The sequence below is a fragment of the Atractosteus spatula genome, chromosome 11 (genome assembly GCF_055471065.1).
Source record: "Atractosteus spatula isolate fAtrSpa1 chromosome 11, fAtrSpa1.hap1, whole genome shotgun sequence".
Lineage (NCBI taxonomy): Eukaryota > Metazoa > Chordata > Actinopteri > Semionotiformes > Lepisosteidae > Atractosteus > Atractosteus spatula.
Genome location: NC_142716.1, coordinates 3,162,052 through 3,179,798, shown reverse-complemented (window position 1 = coordinate 3,179,798; position 17,747 = coordinate 3,162,052). Strand labels below are relative to the sequence as shown.

General features: G+C 44.5%; 1 protein-coding gene across 4 annotated transcripts in view; it reads right to left on the bottom strand.

Annotated features, from left to right (window-relative positions):
• Positions 1–10,692: 10,692 nt before the first annotated feature.
• Positions 10,693–17,747, bottom strand: part of LOC148823309 (CMP-N-acetylneuraminate-beta-1,4-galactoside alpha-2,3-sialyltransferase-like) — a 90,027-nt gene continuing 82,972 nt past the window's right edge. For all 4 annotated transcript variants that reach the window (XM_088927027.1, XM_088927030.1, XM_088927029.1 and 1 more), the window contains one exon: positions 10,693–12,973. In XM_088927027.1, coding sequence (XP_088783153.1) covers positions 12,884–12,973 — 90 coding nt within the window. In that variant the 3' untranslated portion in view covers positions 10,693–12,883. The remainder of the gene's footprint in view (positions 12,974–17,747) is intronic.

Below are 17,747 nucleotides of genomic sequence, written 5' to 3'. Positions count from 1 at the left end.
TACAGGCTGAGAGAGTAATTCCTATGGATGCGTGTTAACTCCAGGACATTTGCTGGCAAGAAATTCACCTTCAGTCAGGAGATTACCTCGCTGAAGAGCCTCTGTGTACCTTCAGCTATGTTGTAAATTGATTGGGAACAATACAGCCAAATACTCTGAATACACATGCAGCACAGGGGACATGCAAATAAAGATTAAGTCCTAAAACCCAATGATGCAAACCCTTTTCACCGGCTGAAATTTTCCTTACAATTTGCCTGAACCCTCGCAAGTCACACACACAGCGAGCTAGGATTCCGGGCAAGAGCTCGAGAGTGGATTCAAGGCAGTGACCCCACTCAGCTTCCAGCCGTTAAGCCCTCGGAGTGATACTTGACAAACAAAACTGGAACCCGCTCGGAGAAGCAGTGGGGCTTGTCGAGTTGAACGGATTCTCCGCAGCCACGGCAGGAAGGTCGGGAAAAATGCAGCAGGCATACTGAGTTACTCATTCACCTGAAGCACAACACGTCACGCCTGCTGACTTCGGCTAGGCGTGAGGCAGCCAGGCCACTCTGATGGCTTGTATACACACTGCTTGGTTCCACTCATTTATCTGCTGCGTATTTTATATGCATGCAACAAAGAGCTGCTCGGGAAAAGAAAACAGAAAAATAGTTTGGGGAAGGGGAATGGGAACACAGTGTACCAGCAATGTATTCAACGCTGAATTTATTACGATTTAAAAAAACATTTTTTTTTTGTGGGCACGTTACATAACTATTTTCAACCTAACATCTTGCTGACCCCTGAAATTGTGAAAATCTCCAAAAACTAACACTGTAGCCCAGTAGGTGGCGCCCTTCCCTCGGGACCAGTATCTGTGGTGCCAATCCTTTGATGAGATACTGTATGAAACTGAGATCTTCAGTCCAACTGGGGAGACGATTTCTCAGTTCTGTGCTGCTCTGCTGTGCAGTGGGGCTGTAGGGTGTCCCCCCAGGCAGCGGGGGCTGCACCTCAAGCACCTCAGGGCTGGATGAACTGCCTCCCTTCCTACTGGTGCTTTGGGATCCTTTGACATGAACAGCACTGCGTGAATGAGAGGAAGAGCTACTGATTATCTATCCAATTATATTATTATCCAGGTGGGGCTGCACACTGGGGGTGGTGGAGGGGATCCCCATTGCTTGTAAAACGCTTTGAGTGGAGTGTCCAGAAAAGCGCTATATAAGTGTAAGCAATTATTCTAATTACTACCCAAACATGTACTGTGCATGTACTGTGATCCGAGTAGAAAAAGTCCATACCTGGGCCGTGCAGCTGATGGCCTGTCGTTTCTCCCCTGGGTGAGGGTTCCTTCAGGTGTGTCTGAATCGATGTTGGTACCCCTTGCTCAAAGGTAGAGCCCACAGTCCTGGAGCTCGGAGTCCAACAGCCTTATTCCTCGTACTGTGCCGTTTCCTGTGTAGCCCATGGGAGAAGCACGTTAAAAAGTGTAGTTATTCTTCAGATGCTCAGTGGCATTGCACTGCAGTGCCAGGGGTGCTGTCTTTCACACTCTCCCATCTCTCACCTGCCCCCTCTCCTGAAATCGGGGCTCCAGCTGTAGAGTGGGGGGGCTTCTTTGTCCCGAGCCAAACAGGAAGTCAGTGCTTGCCTGCAGATGTGAGAGTGTTTTAAGACCACGCCATCCCTGAGTGGATCTACATTTTCATCCTACAGGGCTGATACAGACCCATCTCCCTTCTGGACTTGTTCGTTCTTGGCCTTAACTATTCTCCCAAGTGCTCTTTGCTCTGAAATGTTATTTTTCTTCCATTTTATGACTGGAAATGCTTTCTTTACTACAGCTTGAGCACCAGCAGTAAAATAGCCATCAACACAATCTCTGCATACTGGACAGTTTTGATTTAAAACAGTCGTTGTCTCACATTTAAAGAGATTAACTTGCTGTAGTTTATGTTTCATTAAGTGCTTTGAATTGTACAACGAGAAACTACAGTAGCACTGTTTTGTGGATGTGTACTGTTTAGGAACAACCTTTGAATACAGGATCAAGAAACAAGGAGTTTCAGGTACTATTCTAAAGAAATGATCAAGTATTTTCTACTTAATTTTCGGCCTAATGTTTATCAGTAAATTGCTGCACCTCGGTAAGACTAAACCATACAGCTGACGCATCAAATTTGATTGTGTCTTGAACTTGAAATGGAAAAACCTGGAAAGACCAGCATGGCAATTTCATGTTCAGTTTCAAAGTTTTGTACTCAGACTGTCAGGGGGCTCATTAAAATAGCATTTACCTAAAATTGCCATGAACATTCTCCGGTGCTTTTCTGAAATCTCGCTAGCTTAAGAAACAGTGGAAAAATAACTGTCCTAAAGAGGAATACATCTTCTGGTGCACCCTATTTCTGTTGCTTCATCTCCTGCAGGAGCCAGTAATTCTAAATTCAGTCATGTTTTCCTCCGTGACAGGAAATACGGATTGGTAATTTTTCTCGTGACACCAAGTGCTATCATCCACCTGAAATAATCCTTGTAAAGTTCGAGCTGCGTCTTGACCAAAACATCTGTAGCCCAGCTTGTACCCTTGCCATCTGTATTTATCTAAAGCCAACATTTTGCAGTCTGGGAATGAGAAGGATATGCACTAGAAAATCCTTTGGATTAAAATATCGCATCTCTATACCCTCCGATATATAGACTCCCCTCAAAATACATTCTATCGTCTGGATCTACCAGCACGTTTGGGAAGGTGGAGGGAAACTGCAGAATTCTGCTTGTATTGAAGGTTAGATTGTTTCTGAAGCAGGCTGTACGGTCGCCGCAGTCTGTTTTTTAAAGACGTTGCATAATGGATGTCTGTGTAAATATTGGCATTATTGTAACTACTATAACCAGGCATGCCTGTAACAAAACCACTTTGAACTCCCAGTTGTTTATGTCGGTGATATCCGTGTAACATCATCTCCCTGTTACTGTAAGCCTTGCAGTTGCCTAAAAAAATCTGCAAGGAGAAATTTAAATTAATTTTATCTTTATAGTTCTAAAATGCATGTTAACACTGCACACAGAACTCTGTCGTCTTTGCTATGTTAATGGATATAGACAAACATTTGTACATGTACACATGTTCATCTAAAAAAAGATAAACCAATTAAAACCCAAGAGGCTGACAACTCTGTTTAACAAAAAAAACAGGGAAATTAAAAGGAACTAGGCTGCTTGTTTTGGAGAGTCAGAGTTTTTACATAGCACTAATCCATTCTGCCCCATGTGACCTTTTCCTCAAGCAGTGTCCTGCCAGGTACACTATATCATAAGAATTTGTATAAAATATTTCTATTTCAGACACAGTAGATGGTACTCTGTTTGCTTAAAAGAGGAACAGGTGTCAGCCAGTGAAAGCTGAGCAGACCTCCTCCCAGCTGGCTAGGATATAATCACATCAGCACTGATTGCTTTCTTTAAAAAAAACCTCAAAAGCACCACATAGGGACCAGCTTCGCCGTCCTGCGTGTTTACTCGCCCAGCTCGAGAGTTCAGGGGATTCCTGTTAAACTGTAATTTATGATTCTTGACTTGAAACTGTAGGAACAGCCCATGGAGTGAAAGCAAGCGGAGAGGGACGAAGTCGAACAGAGCTGGTGAGCACGGCAGATTTTTTTTTTTTAGCAAAGTAAACGAACCTCAGGAAGCGCTCGCTTTTCCATCTGCGCATTTTCCCACGTCGCTGGGTTTACGAGGAGTTTTCGTTCCAGCGGGGAGGACTGGCGAAATCAGCCCCTCCGGAAGACAAGAGCGCGTCTCCCTGTGCACCGTGCAAACACACACACACACACAAGAACGCCTGTCACAGGAAATCAGAGGACCGGCCCATGAAGGTGTACAGGCTCGCTCACAGCTGCTCTCCTGCTCTCGGCCGACCGGACGTACTTGCACACTCCACAGGCCCTGGCTGCAGGGCCCGTGTGTGCGAACACGGGGCAGAGGAGAGCAGTGCGCTGAAGTACCCACTTGCAGCCCTTCTTAATTTAGTCTCAGCTGGGGCGCATGGGGGCCATAAGTCAAACCTACCTTAGCAGTCCCTGTAAATGAGTAGCGAGCGCTGACGCCAGTGTGTGGCCATGCCAGGGTTTCTGGCACCGGTTTAATAGCGGATACACATCTCCACAGGTCTTTTAAATAGCTGGGCCCATTTGAAAAATGTCCCCCAAAGCCCAATTATCCCAACAGCTGCCGAGTTCCCGCCTGTTTCATAATCTCATTGTGTTTTAACATGTTTGTAAAGAGACCGGGCCAGACCACCTCCCAGCCTGTTTTGGTGAAATCAGACCCCCACCCCAGGCTAACCTTCCCCCCCCCTCTTTCCCTTTCCTGTTTGAAATCATACCTCTTTGCAGGTAGCAGAGGGCCGTATGAAAAAGGAGAAATTTGTTTCACTCTGGAGCGCTCCTTGTAAATAATGGTGAATTTAAGCTCTTTTACTGCAGCTTGGATTTCAAAAGCACCACCGGCGAACCTCTGCAGAGCTGAAACCGAAACCCCAGCCCTCTCCCGGTGGTGCTTCTGAGCACAGTCCCCCATGCCCTTGATCACAGTCTAGTTTGTCACAGGGGGCACCTATATAGAAAGGCCACCTGTCCATATGGATCGCCTGACCCCCCCTCCACAGACACGCACGGGTCAAGAATCTTCCTGAAATAAGAGCCACCTGCCCATTGTCCATATCTCGTCCGTCGGTGATCTCGCACTTTCTATACCCGCTGGTTATGTGCCTGTGGAAGAAGCTGTGAGCTTCACACTAGCAGGATTTTGAAGGCCTCAGCTCAGGGACTGACAGTGCAGGCCGATACCCAGGCAGGGGTACAGGGAGCCGAGACCCTGCAGACTGGGGCTGCATCTCACTGACCTAACTGGAAAAGACCACCCAAGGGAAGGAAATCTAATCTGGTTATTCAGATTCAATCAGATCTTTCTGCAGTGCTTTTGGAATCTAATCACAAAAAAACATATAAAGCTTTATGAATATACAGTACAAATGCTAGTTTTGAGCTATTCTTAATACAGTATTTAAAAATTTCTTTACTCAGAAATTAGACTGCAGAGTAAATGCCTTTTATAAATGTCTTTAAAGCTGTTAATAGTTTTTATAAGCCTCACTTTAAACATTTTAGATAATTCCCCTTCTCTCTTTTGGTTGATACTAGTTTCTGAGTGTGATACAGCTGGCTGGAGTTCAGAGTTTTAAATATAACCAAGGAAAAAATTGCCTGGACAATCTAAATAGTTCAGTGGAAACTCATAACAAACAATCCTTAAAACTATTTAGTTGAACATACAGTAACTCATTTGTGTACATGTGAAAATGTTATTTTACAGAAAAGAGATACAATTTCAGTCCTTTTTTTTCCTGAGAGTTAAAAAGATGCACATCACTGAGAACAATGAGATCAAACGAATAAGCAAATAATAAATGTCCTGGTGCTAAAAATGGAAAAGTGGCATAATCTAGCAACTGCATTAATAAGCTAATGAAGTACTCAAAACCAAAATTAGATGCAATCCAACTGTATATTTTTCTACATTTAAGAAGGTATAAGGAGTCATGCTGTGCTGGTATTAAGCTGTTTATTCTGAATCCGTATACAGTATATATATTATGATCTAGGAACAGGTAAAGGTTTATTCCTGCTGAAATGAAAAGAAAAGAGACACAATGTTTCAGCTGTGGAGCCTTCTTCAGTTCTCTCTTCTTTTCCTTTCAGCAGGAATAAATCTTTACCTGTTCCTTTGTAGCCTACGCATGCTGACACAGCTCCCTACTCAAACCATCACAATCTAGAGCCCACAAAACGAAAGACTCCCATAACATCACTGATGCCATCATGGGTGGGAATTAACATCAAAGCAAAAACAGCGAAGCTCGGGGACAACACCAAGGTGTAAAAACACAGGCTCCAGGACAGAACTGGAGAGCGGGCTGTCTACACCCAGCTCACAGCCCTGCACCGGGGGTCCAGGCTTGAAACTCTGTTCCGGAAAGCCCAGAGTTCTCATTCCGCTGATTAGCCGGCATGGGATTCGCCCGGACTGGAGGGATCAGAGCGCTCCTCTTACTGTGAAAGAAGGGGCTGAATGTGGGAGGAAAGCCAACGCCGGCTAGCTCAGTCTGAGTCAGGCCCCTCGAATCGCACAAGGATTGTCACACTCTAGGGCAGGGAAGTGCAGAGCTATGGAACAACAGGGAAAATAAAATACCTGCAGTGTATGAGCTGTACAGACGAGAGTAAATCTTTCGGTATCCGCAGAGAGATTCAACAGGCGAGGCCACAGTAATCACCACCAGAGATCAGGGATATTTGTTACACAGGGATGCTTGTACACATGCAGCACACATACAGTACATGACTCAGCCACTGTGCCTCTCCTCTGCCAGAGCGCGAAACAGGCTACCCTGCCATGCTGTCAAAACGCGTACCCTGGCTTCTTTCAGGGAACAGCTGGATGAGATCCTAGGATCGATTAGCTAATAACACCGAACAAGCTAGATGGGCTAGATTCAACAAGGCAAAGCCTGAGGTAGGAGAAACTATGGTAATTTTGCTGTACAGAGACATTACTACAGCAATGATATAAACATCTGCACCTCTAGCTCAGTATCGATGCCTGTTGATTCCACTTAACCAAACTGCACTGGACAAACAGCACCAAGACCTGGAGAAGACTGCAGTCCTCGTACTAATAGTTCCTTCTTTTTACTGGGCATGGTACCGACCTCAAAAATACTGGAGTGTGGCAGCAGTAGGTTGGCTTCATGGACATTAATGTACAACCTGATTTTACCTTTCCTGCTGAAGGAACATTAGATAATTTACTCTGGAACCCCAAAGAATAGAAACAAAGAACTCCACCACTTGCAGTTTGGATTATATGAAAAAAAAAAACTTGAAAAGTGCAATCCGATGTGATGTTCAGACAAAAAGCAGTCCCCAAAAATATCAGTTTCAGAGGTAAAGACAGCAAAGACTGAAAATATCAGCAAATGACTTTGTTTCTCTTGGGCTGCGGCCACTATGGAGGGATGAGTAGTTAATCTTTAAACTTTACTCGGCATAGACAATCATTAAATCCTCATTAGAATAAGGAGCCATTAACGCAAGTGAACATGAGACCTCGGGCATATACAGGTAGGTGCACAAGAAACAGAAAACCAGGGTTTGAAGACACGCAGACCAGGTGAGACGATGAACTGAACAGGCCGCTGGGTTGAGCAAGCACAAGGGACATTCCTATTGCTTAGAGCCGCCTCCATGCGCGTTCCGACGGCTGTGCAAACATCTGCATCAGCAGATCCCCGACACGGAGGCATTCTTATGCTGGACGTAACAACCGCGTGCACTCTCGGAACAGAGCTTTTCAAGTTCTCCTGTTTTCAAAGGGAAGGGACGGGGCTGTGGAGGGCAGACGCTGGGGCTTGTGTGAAAACAGACTCCTGTTCGGGATGACTAATGTGCAGCTGGTGTTAGACAAGCTGTGGGCTCGCTGGGGATGGCCGCAGTTTCCTTGCGCGGGGAGAAGTTCCAGCACATTGCCTCACACACCTGGAGGTGCTATGTTTGTGGTGATCCTTACAAGCAGACAGCATCCATGGTCGGATCACGGCACTCACCCATGGAGAATAAAGTCAAGGCTCTTGCTTCAGCGTTTCTGTAATCCACAGAAACTCAATACAATCAGGATCGGATTTCAAAAAACAGATGATCTAGGGCTTTGACTGCAATAATGCAAATAATTCTCTACGGGGGTGTCATTTTCACAACAAGGGTTAAGATTAATTAGAGGAAGGGGATACAAAAAAGGTTAAATAGTTTTGCTGCCAGCAAATTTCCTTCATCGTCGAGGGGGGACCATGTCATTCACGGAATGAGCACACATTTAAAAATTACTGATACCAGACGCGCTGATGTGAAGCACGAAGTCCACATGGCTCAGAAATCTCTTACAGAAAGTTACAGAAAACAAGGCAGCTTCACCTCAGAATACGTTTCTGTCACTTCGGAAAAACAGCTCTACCAAAAATGGTGCAGACAAGAAACAAATCCCTCTTCCTTCCTGCAGAATTGCAACCTATTCAGAAATAGCCCTCGCTTGAAAACAATGCCATAGCCAGGCCAGAGTTCTGTGGGGACGGAAGTAGATATCTTACCGTTTGGTGAAAAGGAGTTTTTCCACGATTTGCTCACCAAGACATTAATCAGTCTTACTTCAGGCGGTTTCTTCTGCAAACGTGCAAACCACACGTTCCAGATTCACAGACTAGACTGCTGCTCTGGTCAACTGGAATGCAAGTAAACTGAGCACAGTGGTGATGCAACACCTGCCCGGAGAGACACAGCTGGTAGTGGTTCTGCATTCATGTCCTGTATATAAATTAAATGGCACATGGTCTTAAAAACATCACTATTCTAGATCATAAACTTTTTTTTTATCCCAGTTGCGTCATCAATTCCAGTCAAATGCCTCCCCAGTTTGTCCACAATTTATCCAACCAGCAGGAGCAGGGAGGCCTGCAGGAGAAGAATGGGTTTCCTCCAGGAGAGGGCATGTTATCAAGACTGCTCCAGAGGACGCATGAAAACGGCTGAATTGATTAAGTAGGGCAAGATCAAAGTCAGTGCAGTACAGGAAGCTTATCAGCAGGCTGGCAGAAACAAGCCCACCACAGATTGACCAGGTCGACACCTACGAACATTTGCTGCGTGACCTACGTTGTCAGATCAGTCATTCAGGCACCATTCACATACTGCATGAATCACAGATCTGGCAATTACTGGCGCAGATACACAAGATATTCATCATCAGTCTTGAAGTTTCAATGGGCGAACCCCCAGATGTGCTTTTCTCCCATTTTATCCCAGGTTAGGCTGGTACTGCTCAGCCCGGCGCAACATTTCTGGAAGCAACTGCTTCTGGACTCTGCAATGACAACGAAGTTGCTCTTTTAAAAAAGAACACACACCCACAACTACAACTACAACTACAGCACTGTCACGTCTAAAATAGATACATCCAACACAAAAATGAGTGTACAGTATGAAAATGGAAAACCCTCACAGGCAAGATTCTTTTTATTGATAAGACAGTTGGAGCTGGCAGAAGAGAAAGGCCAGAGAGTATTCCTCCCCTCTCTCTCTCTCTCTCTCTGACCTTTACAATGTTTCACTGATGCACAAACATCTCAGCAAACATTTACTGCACAACAGTGACTCAGCTAAGATTCACTGGGCGTTTGTTTATGCTGGACAAACGGTCGTAAACATTTTGTTTTCATTTTTGGAACACACCAAACGAAACAGGACAACTGCAACCTCAGAATGTGTGAAACATTTCCCCCTTGATATGCCATAGCTTATATGGAGTGAAAAGTGTGAGAAGGTGTCCAGATCTTTTTTTGCAAAACTCTCAAGAGATCCTTTGGCGTAGTAACCTTATACTACAACAGGGATCCTGTATGCAATGCAAAAAAATACCAAAAGAATATTTGAAAAATGAACTTAATTCAGTAAATACTCTGTTTAACAGATTATTAGTGGTGAAGGGGTGTCAGTAAGTTCAGAATGTCCATTAAATAATTCATTCAAACAAATTACATTTTGTGAGCTCCAAAACACACTACTATATGAAAAAATACTTCCTGGATCTTTCTACTTATTGAACAATTGCATTCAGCACACTCAAAGAAAATTGTTCCTGTGCCTTTTTTATCACAAATGCAGAAGCTCAAATGCTCTTTATATCATGTGTCCTAAATATACTGTATGAAATCTGCTAAAACATACAGAACACAAAACACCCATCATAAGCATTGACCTGCCCCAACCAGGGACCCTGATATTCCTGAATTTTAAACCTACATTATGTACTATTTTTACCTTGCTTCATTCATTGTTTGTGCATTTCCCCGTTATATATATCCCCGTTGTGCAGGTAAAGTTCGATATTTAGGATTTTACAGACAATATTATTCTTCAGTAAAATTTGACAGTTAAATCTGAAGTCCTGTAAAGTAAAGTCTGTTAAACTGAGGGGTTTACTGTGATACAATACTGTACTAGTTCAGGTGGGTAGCTGCGTCAGCATGCGTAGGCTGCAAAGGAACAAGTAATAGGTTTATTCCATGCTGAAAAAAAGAAGAGAGAGAACACAACGTTTCGGCCGTGGAGCCTTCTTCAGGTGTCACACCTGAAGGAGGCTCCATGGCCGAAACGTTGTGTTCTCTCTCTTCTTTTTTTCAGCATGGAATAAACCTATTACTTGTTCCAATACTGTACTAACCAAACATGACAAAGGTTTGCATATTTCTTAAGGTCACTGGTTCTCCTATGGTCTAGCTAGGGTTATTTCCTGGGAACAGAACAGGTCATATCTATTCAGGCCATACACTTTCAATTTTATTGATGAATAATGCTGGTGAAAAGAACCAAGATTGCACAATTCTCTTTCTCCTGCAAGATAAAAAGAGAAATCGGACATTGAAAGCAGAATGTTTTGGGATGTCTCAGTTCTGGCTGACAAGGCTCTTCACTGTACAGTACTTTACACAACACAGGCAAGAGGTTGCTAGTTCATGGAGGGAGGTCAGAGCGGATTGTGCAGCAGCTGGAGTTAGAGTGAGGTACACTTCAAAACATAAACAACAAGGGAAAAGATGTAACATGGTTTATTTGTCTTTGACTTCAGGCTGAAAGATCTTTACAGCGACCAACAAATATGTGAAAATAATACACAACAGAATAAAATATATATACTGTATAGTGTACCACCAATCAGCAGCAAACTGGAACTATATAGTACCTGTAATAATGTTTCATTCCTAAACTTTCTGAAGTTTACAGGCTTATCCTATAGTGAAAGTGCTCTCTGGGAATTTGCTTGCCCAACATCAAGCCGGAAGGTTTGACGTCTAACGCAGCAAAAATAAGAGAAACACCAGCAAATGAATTACTACTAATATACAGTCATTCAGTATAACTCTCTACTAATACACAGTAAATCTTTCCAGATCTCAGTTTAACGCTGTTAACCTCTAGCACCATCTGCTACGATCATCTCTAGCAAAAAAAGCCTCAAGATCTGAAGGGTTGTCTTGTGCTCTTTTAAAAGTTAAAAAAGGAAAAACTTGATTAACAATCATAATTTTCACTTGTGTCTGGAAAATGTTAACCATATGTAACGTGAACACTGAACATATTTGTGAATACAATTGAAAATTAAAAACATGAGGTTTCTGGAATAGTCAGTCTCTTTTTTTCAAATTCCTTCATACAGAGAATACTATAATCCAGTTACACTTGTCAGTGGAGTCAGTGTTTATATAATTGGGATTGGAAAAAAAAACATAATTCTACTAGAAACATCAGGTAATTTATGCATTAACTGCATAGGCAAAAGAAAGGAGGAATATATACTCTTGATCTGTTTTTATCAACAGTGGCACCTCATTGGTAATCAAACCATATCCAAACCTTTACTTCTCAATTGGTCAACTAATAATACATTTTATACATTATACTGCATTGGTAAGAAAACACTTTTACTGGGATCTCCTGTCAGGCTGGCATGGTCTTCTGCACCATCTGAGAGAAGCCTGGGGTGGCCTCCGGAGGAGACACAGGTCTGTTTCCAAAAAATATTGGCCCAGGCAGTACAGCTCTAAGTTGCTGCAGATGGGTTGCTTCTCCAGAAACCTTGCTGGGCAGAAACAGAAGCGAGCACCCATGCAGCTCGGCTTTCCCACAACACGCGTCTTTTCGTCTTTTAAAGAACACATTGTCACTAACATTGGTGCGCTGACTGCTGAAGGTCCACTCAGTCAGTCTTTTTCAAAATAAATATTTCTCCCCCGTCCCCGTGTTCAACACTGAAAGAGACGCAGTGCAGGACAAAATCAAACGAAACCGCAGCTGAACGACGGTAACACTGAGAAGCAGTAAAAGCTACCAGACTGAATATCAGCCTTCAGAATGGAACCATTCTGGAACCTGAGTCGGCATGTTCTCAGGAAGCACAATAGAAGGGCGCTGACGTACAGTACACTGGCCGCGTCTTGTCAACGAGACCGGCTCTCCGGCTCAAGACTCAAACTCAAACTATGCTCCCCTGGCCGTTGAAAAAACGAACCCAGAATAAATAAAAGACCTGCCCTTGTTGTCTGCAGAAAGAAAAAAGAAACGGCAGACACCTCAGCATCACAACCATAAAAACTCAAAAGAGGAAGAGGTGACGGGGAGCAGTTCTGGAATAAAAAGCTGCACCTTGCCCTTGTCGACGGGCATGACCTGGATATGCCCACTGATATCCGGACGGAGAGATTCCTGTACAAGCAGTTGTGAAAGGGCGGTGCGGACCATTAAAAACGCACGGTAAATCTTTGATGTTGACTCTGTGAATACATTCAAGCAAAAAGTGGAGGGCACCTCCTCCAGAGGTACATTTGGCACATAAACCAGTATCTTCCAGTCTTCTTATTTATATTAGTTTTATATGTTTTTTTTTAGACACAGCTTTCCTGTTATTCTTTTTTTTTTTTGTCGCTCAGTATCCCCCAATTCCGCTCTAATAGTTCAAAATGAAAGAATGTTTTACAGGAGGAATTCTGTAGTGTAAATCACATCCTCCAAAACAGCCTTTTCTGTCTTAAAGGCACATGCCAGTTCAAACAGGGTGACCTTCTGTCCCCTGGGCGGTGAGGAAGAGAAGAGCGGGCTGTGCCCTGCTTCAGAGCTCACGGGACGCTTGATCACAGCCGCACTCTGCCGTCCGGTCTCTCTCCGTCTCCCAGCACGCTCCTCGAACGCCGGAGTTCGACGGGAACAGGGCTTCAACGGCAGAGGCTTCAGATCCCATTCGTCATGTCTGTGATGACCTTAGCCTTCACCAGCTTGCGGAGAAACTCCTTCTCCTTTGAAATGTTGTGTGTCCAGGACTGTGTTTAGAGAATAAAAAGAAGAAAAAAAGGAGAATTAAAAGAATGAGGTTCAGTTGGTGGGAAGACCTGCGCAGCAGCAGCAGCAGCACACAAGCACCATAAGCCATTGTATGTGACCCACTAAACCCTGGTGAATAAAAACAGGTCAAGCAACAAATGCGTGCAGAGATGTTCTTTTATGCGATGCTTATTGATGTAAACAACATTGCACATTATCTACGTTTCATGCTGAACATGTTGCTAGTGCTCCTTTGATCACATAATTCCAGATCTACCTAGTGGCAGTGACAGTAAGAGACAAAACCCGCATTAAGGGATCACCCTAGAGTCAACAAACCACTGCAGACGCCATTGAGCCGTTCAAACAAAGCCCCTGCTGGTAACTCAAGGGTTTATGGAACACCACAGTAAAAGCAGAGGATATGGAATAAAGCAGGATTACCTGACAATGATACAGGGAACACTGTGCTCAGTCGCAGAGTAGGGAAAACTTTTGTGACTGAGTCAATTCAAAGGAATAGAGACAGGTTTAAAAAAATCATTCAAAAGACCCGAGGATGAATTTTCACCGGCTGTTGTGCCACAGACAAATGCCTGAAACCACAAAAACACGACAGTCTGTCCTATTGGAATGGTACCTTTGGAATTCAAAGGCTTCATGCCGTCTGCATGGTGCTGAAGGGTTCCATGAGCTAAGCTTGGTTTAGATTCCATAACATTACTACATACCCCTGTGAGCTTCATCTATCGTGAGCGGCTTGCAACTGCTTTTCAAGATGCTGTTACTGAAGGGCAGACAGACTGCAGAAAGGACACACTGCTGGACACTGAGCTGGGCATAGTGCGTTCCACTGCCTGCACCTCATCTGGTAAGAAATCTGTCTGCCTTACGAGGGCTTTTCCTCAATCGTGTCCAACATCTGTCATACAAGCTGACAATATGAACCGAAGCACAGACCAGTACAGGGAGTTTTTTTTTTTACCGTACAGTTCACCATTTCTAGACGGTAACACATTCATGTCGGAAAAGAACTAAGATCACTGTGAGGTTGTAAGGAGAAATTAATTACGCAAAGAAACCGAAAGAATAATAAAGAACTAATAAAGAAGTCCAGTAAAAAAGTCTAAGCGACAAACTGCTCACAAGCTTCCAAGGACTTGTAAAACAGCAGCAAAATAAGGAAATGTGTATGATTTAAACCATGTCACCCTAGAGCACTCCAGGAGCATTTGGTTGCTTAATTAATTTTTTTTCTTTTGAAACTCAAGTCCCAGTGGAGCTGTTCCAGGTTAATTTCTGGGCCAGCTCTGTCACGCTGATTTCACGGGCGTGTGAGGTACGAGCCTCCTCGGTGTGTCACAGCTGCTGAGAAATCACTCAATCTCGGCGCTGAGGCCTCGAGCACCAGCCTGCAGGAGATCCGTCAGCGGGGGATGCTTCTTTGCTTTTTAACACGCTGTGACGCTGAAACAGGCTGGGTCATGACACACCAGCCAGCCCTGAAACAGGACTCTCCTGCGCTATGTTAAGAGAGCGCAAGTGTAAATGCCAAGACGGGGAGAGCAAGGAAATGCCTTCGGTGCAAGGAGAAGCTGAATGATGATGAAAAACGTGCGCAACGCGTCTGCTTTCTGGGCTGATTTTTAAAAATTCCTTTCAGGAATGAAGGAGCAACCTTTTGAGCTCTCTTCCTACTCCCTGCCTGACGTGGGGGGTGGGGGGAGAGGTTACCAGAGGGAGGGAGGGCGACAGAAATGTTAATTTCCTTGATGCTAATATAGCAAATCACACTCAGCTGGGACCTGTTTGGCTGTCCGCAGGTTTCAGCGTTCGTTTAATTATCTCCTCCCTCCTGCTCCGTGTGTGTGGGCTTCGGCCGGTCACGGCCCCTCGCTCCGCCTGTCCTGCTCGGAGGAGGGCTCCCATCACCCCCAAGGCAGGGACTGCTGCTCCACGGTTAGGTCCTGCCCCTGCAAACCACACTGTGCGCTGTGCAAATCAGTGCTGAAGCGCCTGGCCTTTTAATCAACAGACCGGAGTCTTGAGCTCCCCCGTTCGGTCTTGCCGCTTCTCCGCTTGATGCGTGCCTTTCTCGGTCTTCCGACGAAGCGCCAAACAACTTCCGCGAAAAGGAGCGGTGAATAACCATACTGTACTCGTGCTACAATGATAATAGGAGCGGCGCACCTCACAGTCTTTTAAAGATGAAAAATGTAAAATAACTTTCCTCTATGGAAAATCAATTAAAAAAGTAAGGCATGATGCAGTACGACAGTGCTTCAGTCTTTGATCTCTGACATTTTCAGCCCAGGTCATGGCGGCCTTTATCACAAAGGGTTCTGTAGTTTTTAACAATTCAGGAGTTGGCTGAACCTACAGTAAAACCTTTCACAGAATAAGGCAATTTACATGAATGTCTTTGCTTACGATGGTTTCTAGATACCAAAAATTAAAAACTTGTTTTTTTTCCATGTCAAACTGTACAGATTCCGGAAGCACAAAACAGTCTTGGTGGTAAAACCTTCCTTCACAGGTGGTCTGACAGCATCTCCAAAGATAAAAATAAATCCGGACATTACAGACGTTATAAAACGTAAGTTTTAGCACTCCTGTATTTTAACGCGGCCTCAAGACATTGTTAACCGCGTGTCTTCCATTCGTGCTGGTCCATGTGTCCTCTGGGCAATGACCTCCTTTCATCTGCTCAGAAGAACCACAGATAAAAAACAGGATCTGTCCACCTTTCCTGGATGAAGACCGTCTCCAGCAGTTAAAAGACGTGCAGTCAAGCCTTTCTAATTAGCAGAGAGTTCATGCAAGGAAAGAGAGACGGGAGACATTTCCTGCTGTCCTGAACATGACATTCAACACTGAGAATCAATTACATTTCTATTCCCCCCCCCCCCCCAAAATCCAACCCTGGTTTAATCACCCAGAAATTCCTGCTGCGGGGTCACACAGAAACAATTACTGCGCTCTCAATAATTCACCCCTGTCGAGAATGAGCCGCACGGAACTGCAAACTGAAATCCAAGAGAGGCATGTGGCTGTGAAGAGCTAGGATGCCGAGGCTTGGAAAGACTGGATAGCATCTCCATTGGCGAAACAATACTGCTGGGCCACTAGAATACTCTCCACCAAGACAAACCCAAGACAACGCATAACCATTTGCATTCAGAGAGAAGATAATATCATACATCACATACGACTCAGCTGTTTTTTTGGCATGGGCTATTTTGCGGCAAGATTAATGACAGTGAAATGAAAGGTCTCAAAAAACTGACAAAGCTAAACGCAGTAAAGCCCGCAGGTGATCTACCATTCTCCTCAGCCTGTGCAACACTGATAAACCCCCCTGCTGAGCTGCAGCCTTGACAATGTCCAGTCTTTCGTTTTTTGGAGTTAACTCCTGGAGAGAGAACTGGAACGGCGGGAAAAAAAAAAGACACAAATATCAAACAGAGGAAAGGACTGTCACTCACTACCCTCTCCAAACGCGGCAGAAAAGAAAACCGAATGATAAATTCTGTTATTTCAAGAAAGACTGTAGAAAACAAAGGAAGCAGCCATAAGCATAAGAGAAGACTCACTCCAGAGGAACTCAGAACCTACTGCCTGAGCCACCTCCACCAGTTCCGATTCCCAATTCGGAGCGAACCTTCTTCCAAGGAACTCCAGCCACCACAGGAAGCTTTAGTGCTCCTGCAGCAATGCAAGATGAAATGGGGGTCTTCTGCTTTAGGGATTCTCCATCTGAGGTTTTTGTGCTTAAGGAAATCCCAAGATTCCCTTAAGATGCATTTTACGAGACTTAAGACCACAGGACACGAATATGAAAAGCAGAACTATCAAAGCTGACAACCTGGTAAAATCTTCTATTGTTTAGTACATCATACTCCCTTTTTTCCACCTGAGGAGTGGCTACATACAATGGCTTTGTCAGGATTATACTACAATGGACAACCTGCAGCGCAGAAAAAGACCTGCCATTTAAAACATTCTGAACGTTTTTATTTTGGTATTGTCAACGCAGCCTTTTTTATGTTAGTTACATGTAAGCCCTACAGCCAAGTACAAATCCCTTTAATGAACAACACACTCGCTGTCGCAGTGCCTGCAGACACTGGTGCATCCTTTTTACAGTGAGCAGGGGGGGAAAAAAAGTGATGGGTATAACCACCTTGGCAACAGTGAACAGAGTAGCGACAGCCCTCGCAGCACACTTTGTAAAGAAAAGCCTGGCCTGAGAGCTTTTTAAAGGAGCCTCTCACAGCGTGAAGTTGAAAAGTAACCCAAAACCCATGCCTCTATTAGCCTGTCCTTCAGCACTGGGATTAGGTGCTGTAGACACCATTTGAGCTGCGGAGCAGTGTTATTTTAATCCATCAGGACTCGCAAGTCTTAAGAAAACATCATTAAACCGGGGCAACAGTGTGTGAGCTCCTCAGCCATCAAGCACCGCTGCTGCTGAATGACTGGCTCAGGCTGAAGCCTGGGGGGAGGAGAACATGAATGACGAAACTGTTCCACAGATAACTGGCTGATAGCAGCTCCCTGCAAGCCCAGAAGAGGCTGGGCACTTGTACTACACAAGGTCAACTGAGTGCTCTGTTACAGGAGCACACGCTGCTGAGAAGTGATGTTCGTCAAACTGTACTTGCTGTGAATCTCTGTTTGCACATTTGAATTCTCTAGGAAATGACAGAAGGGGTGTTTTATGGCGTGCACGAGCACAAGAAGGAACATTCACACCGCTTTGTAGTCTGAACC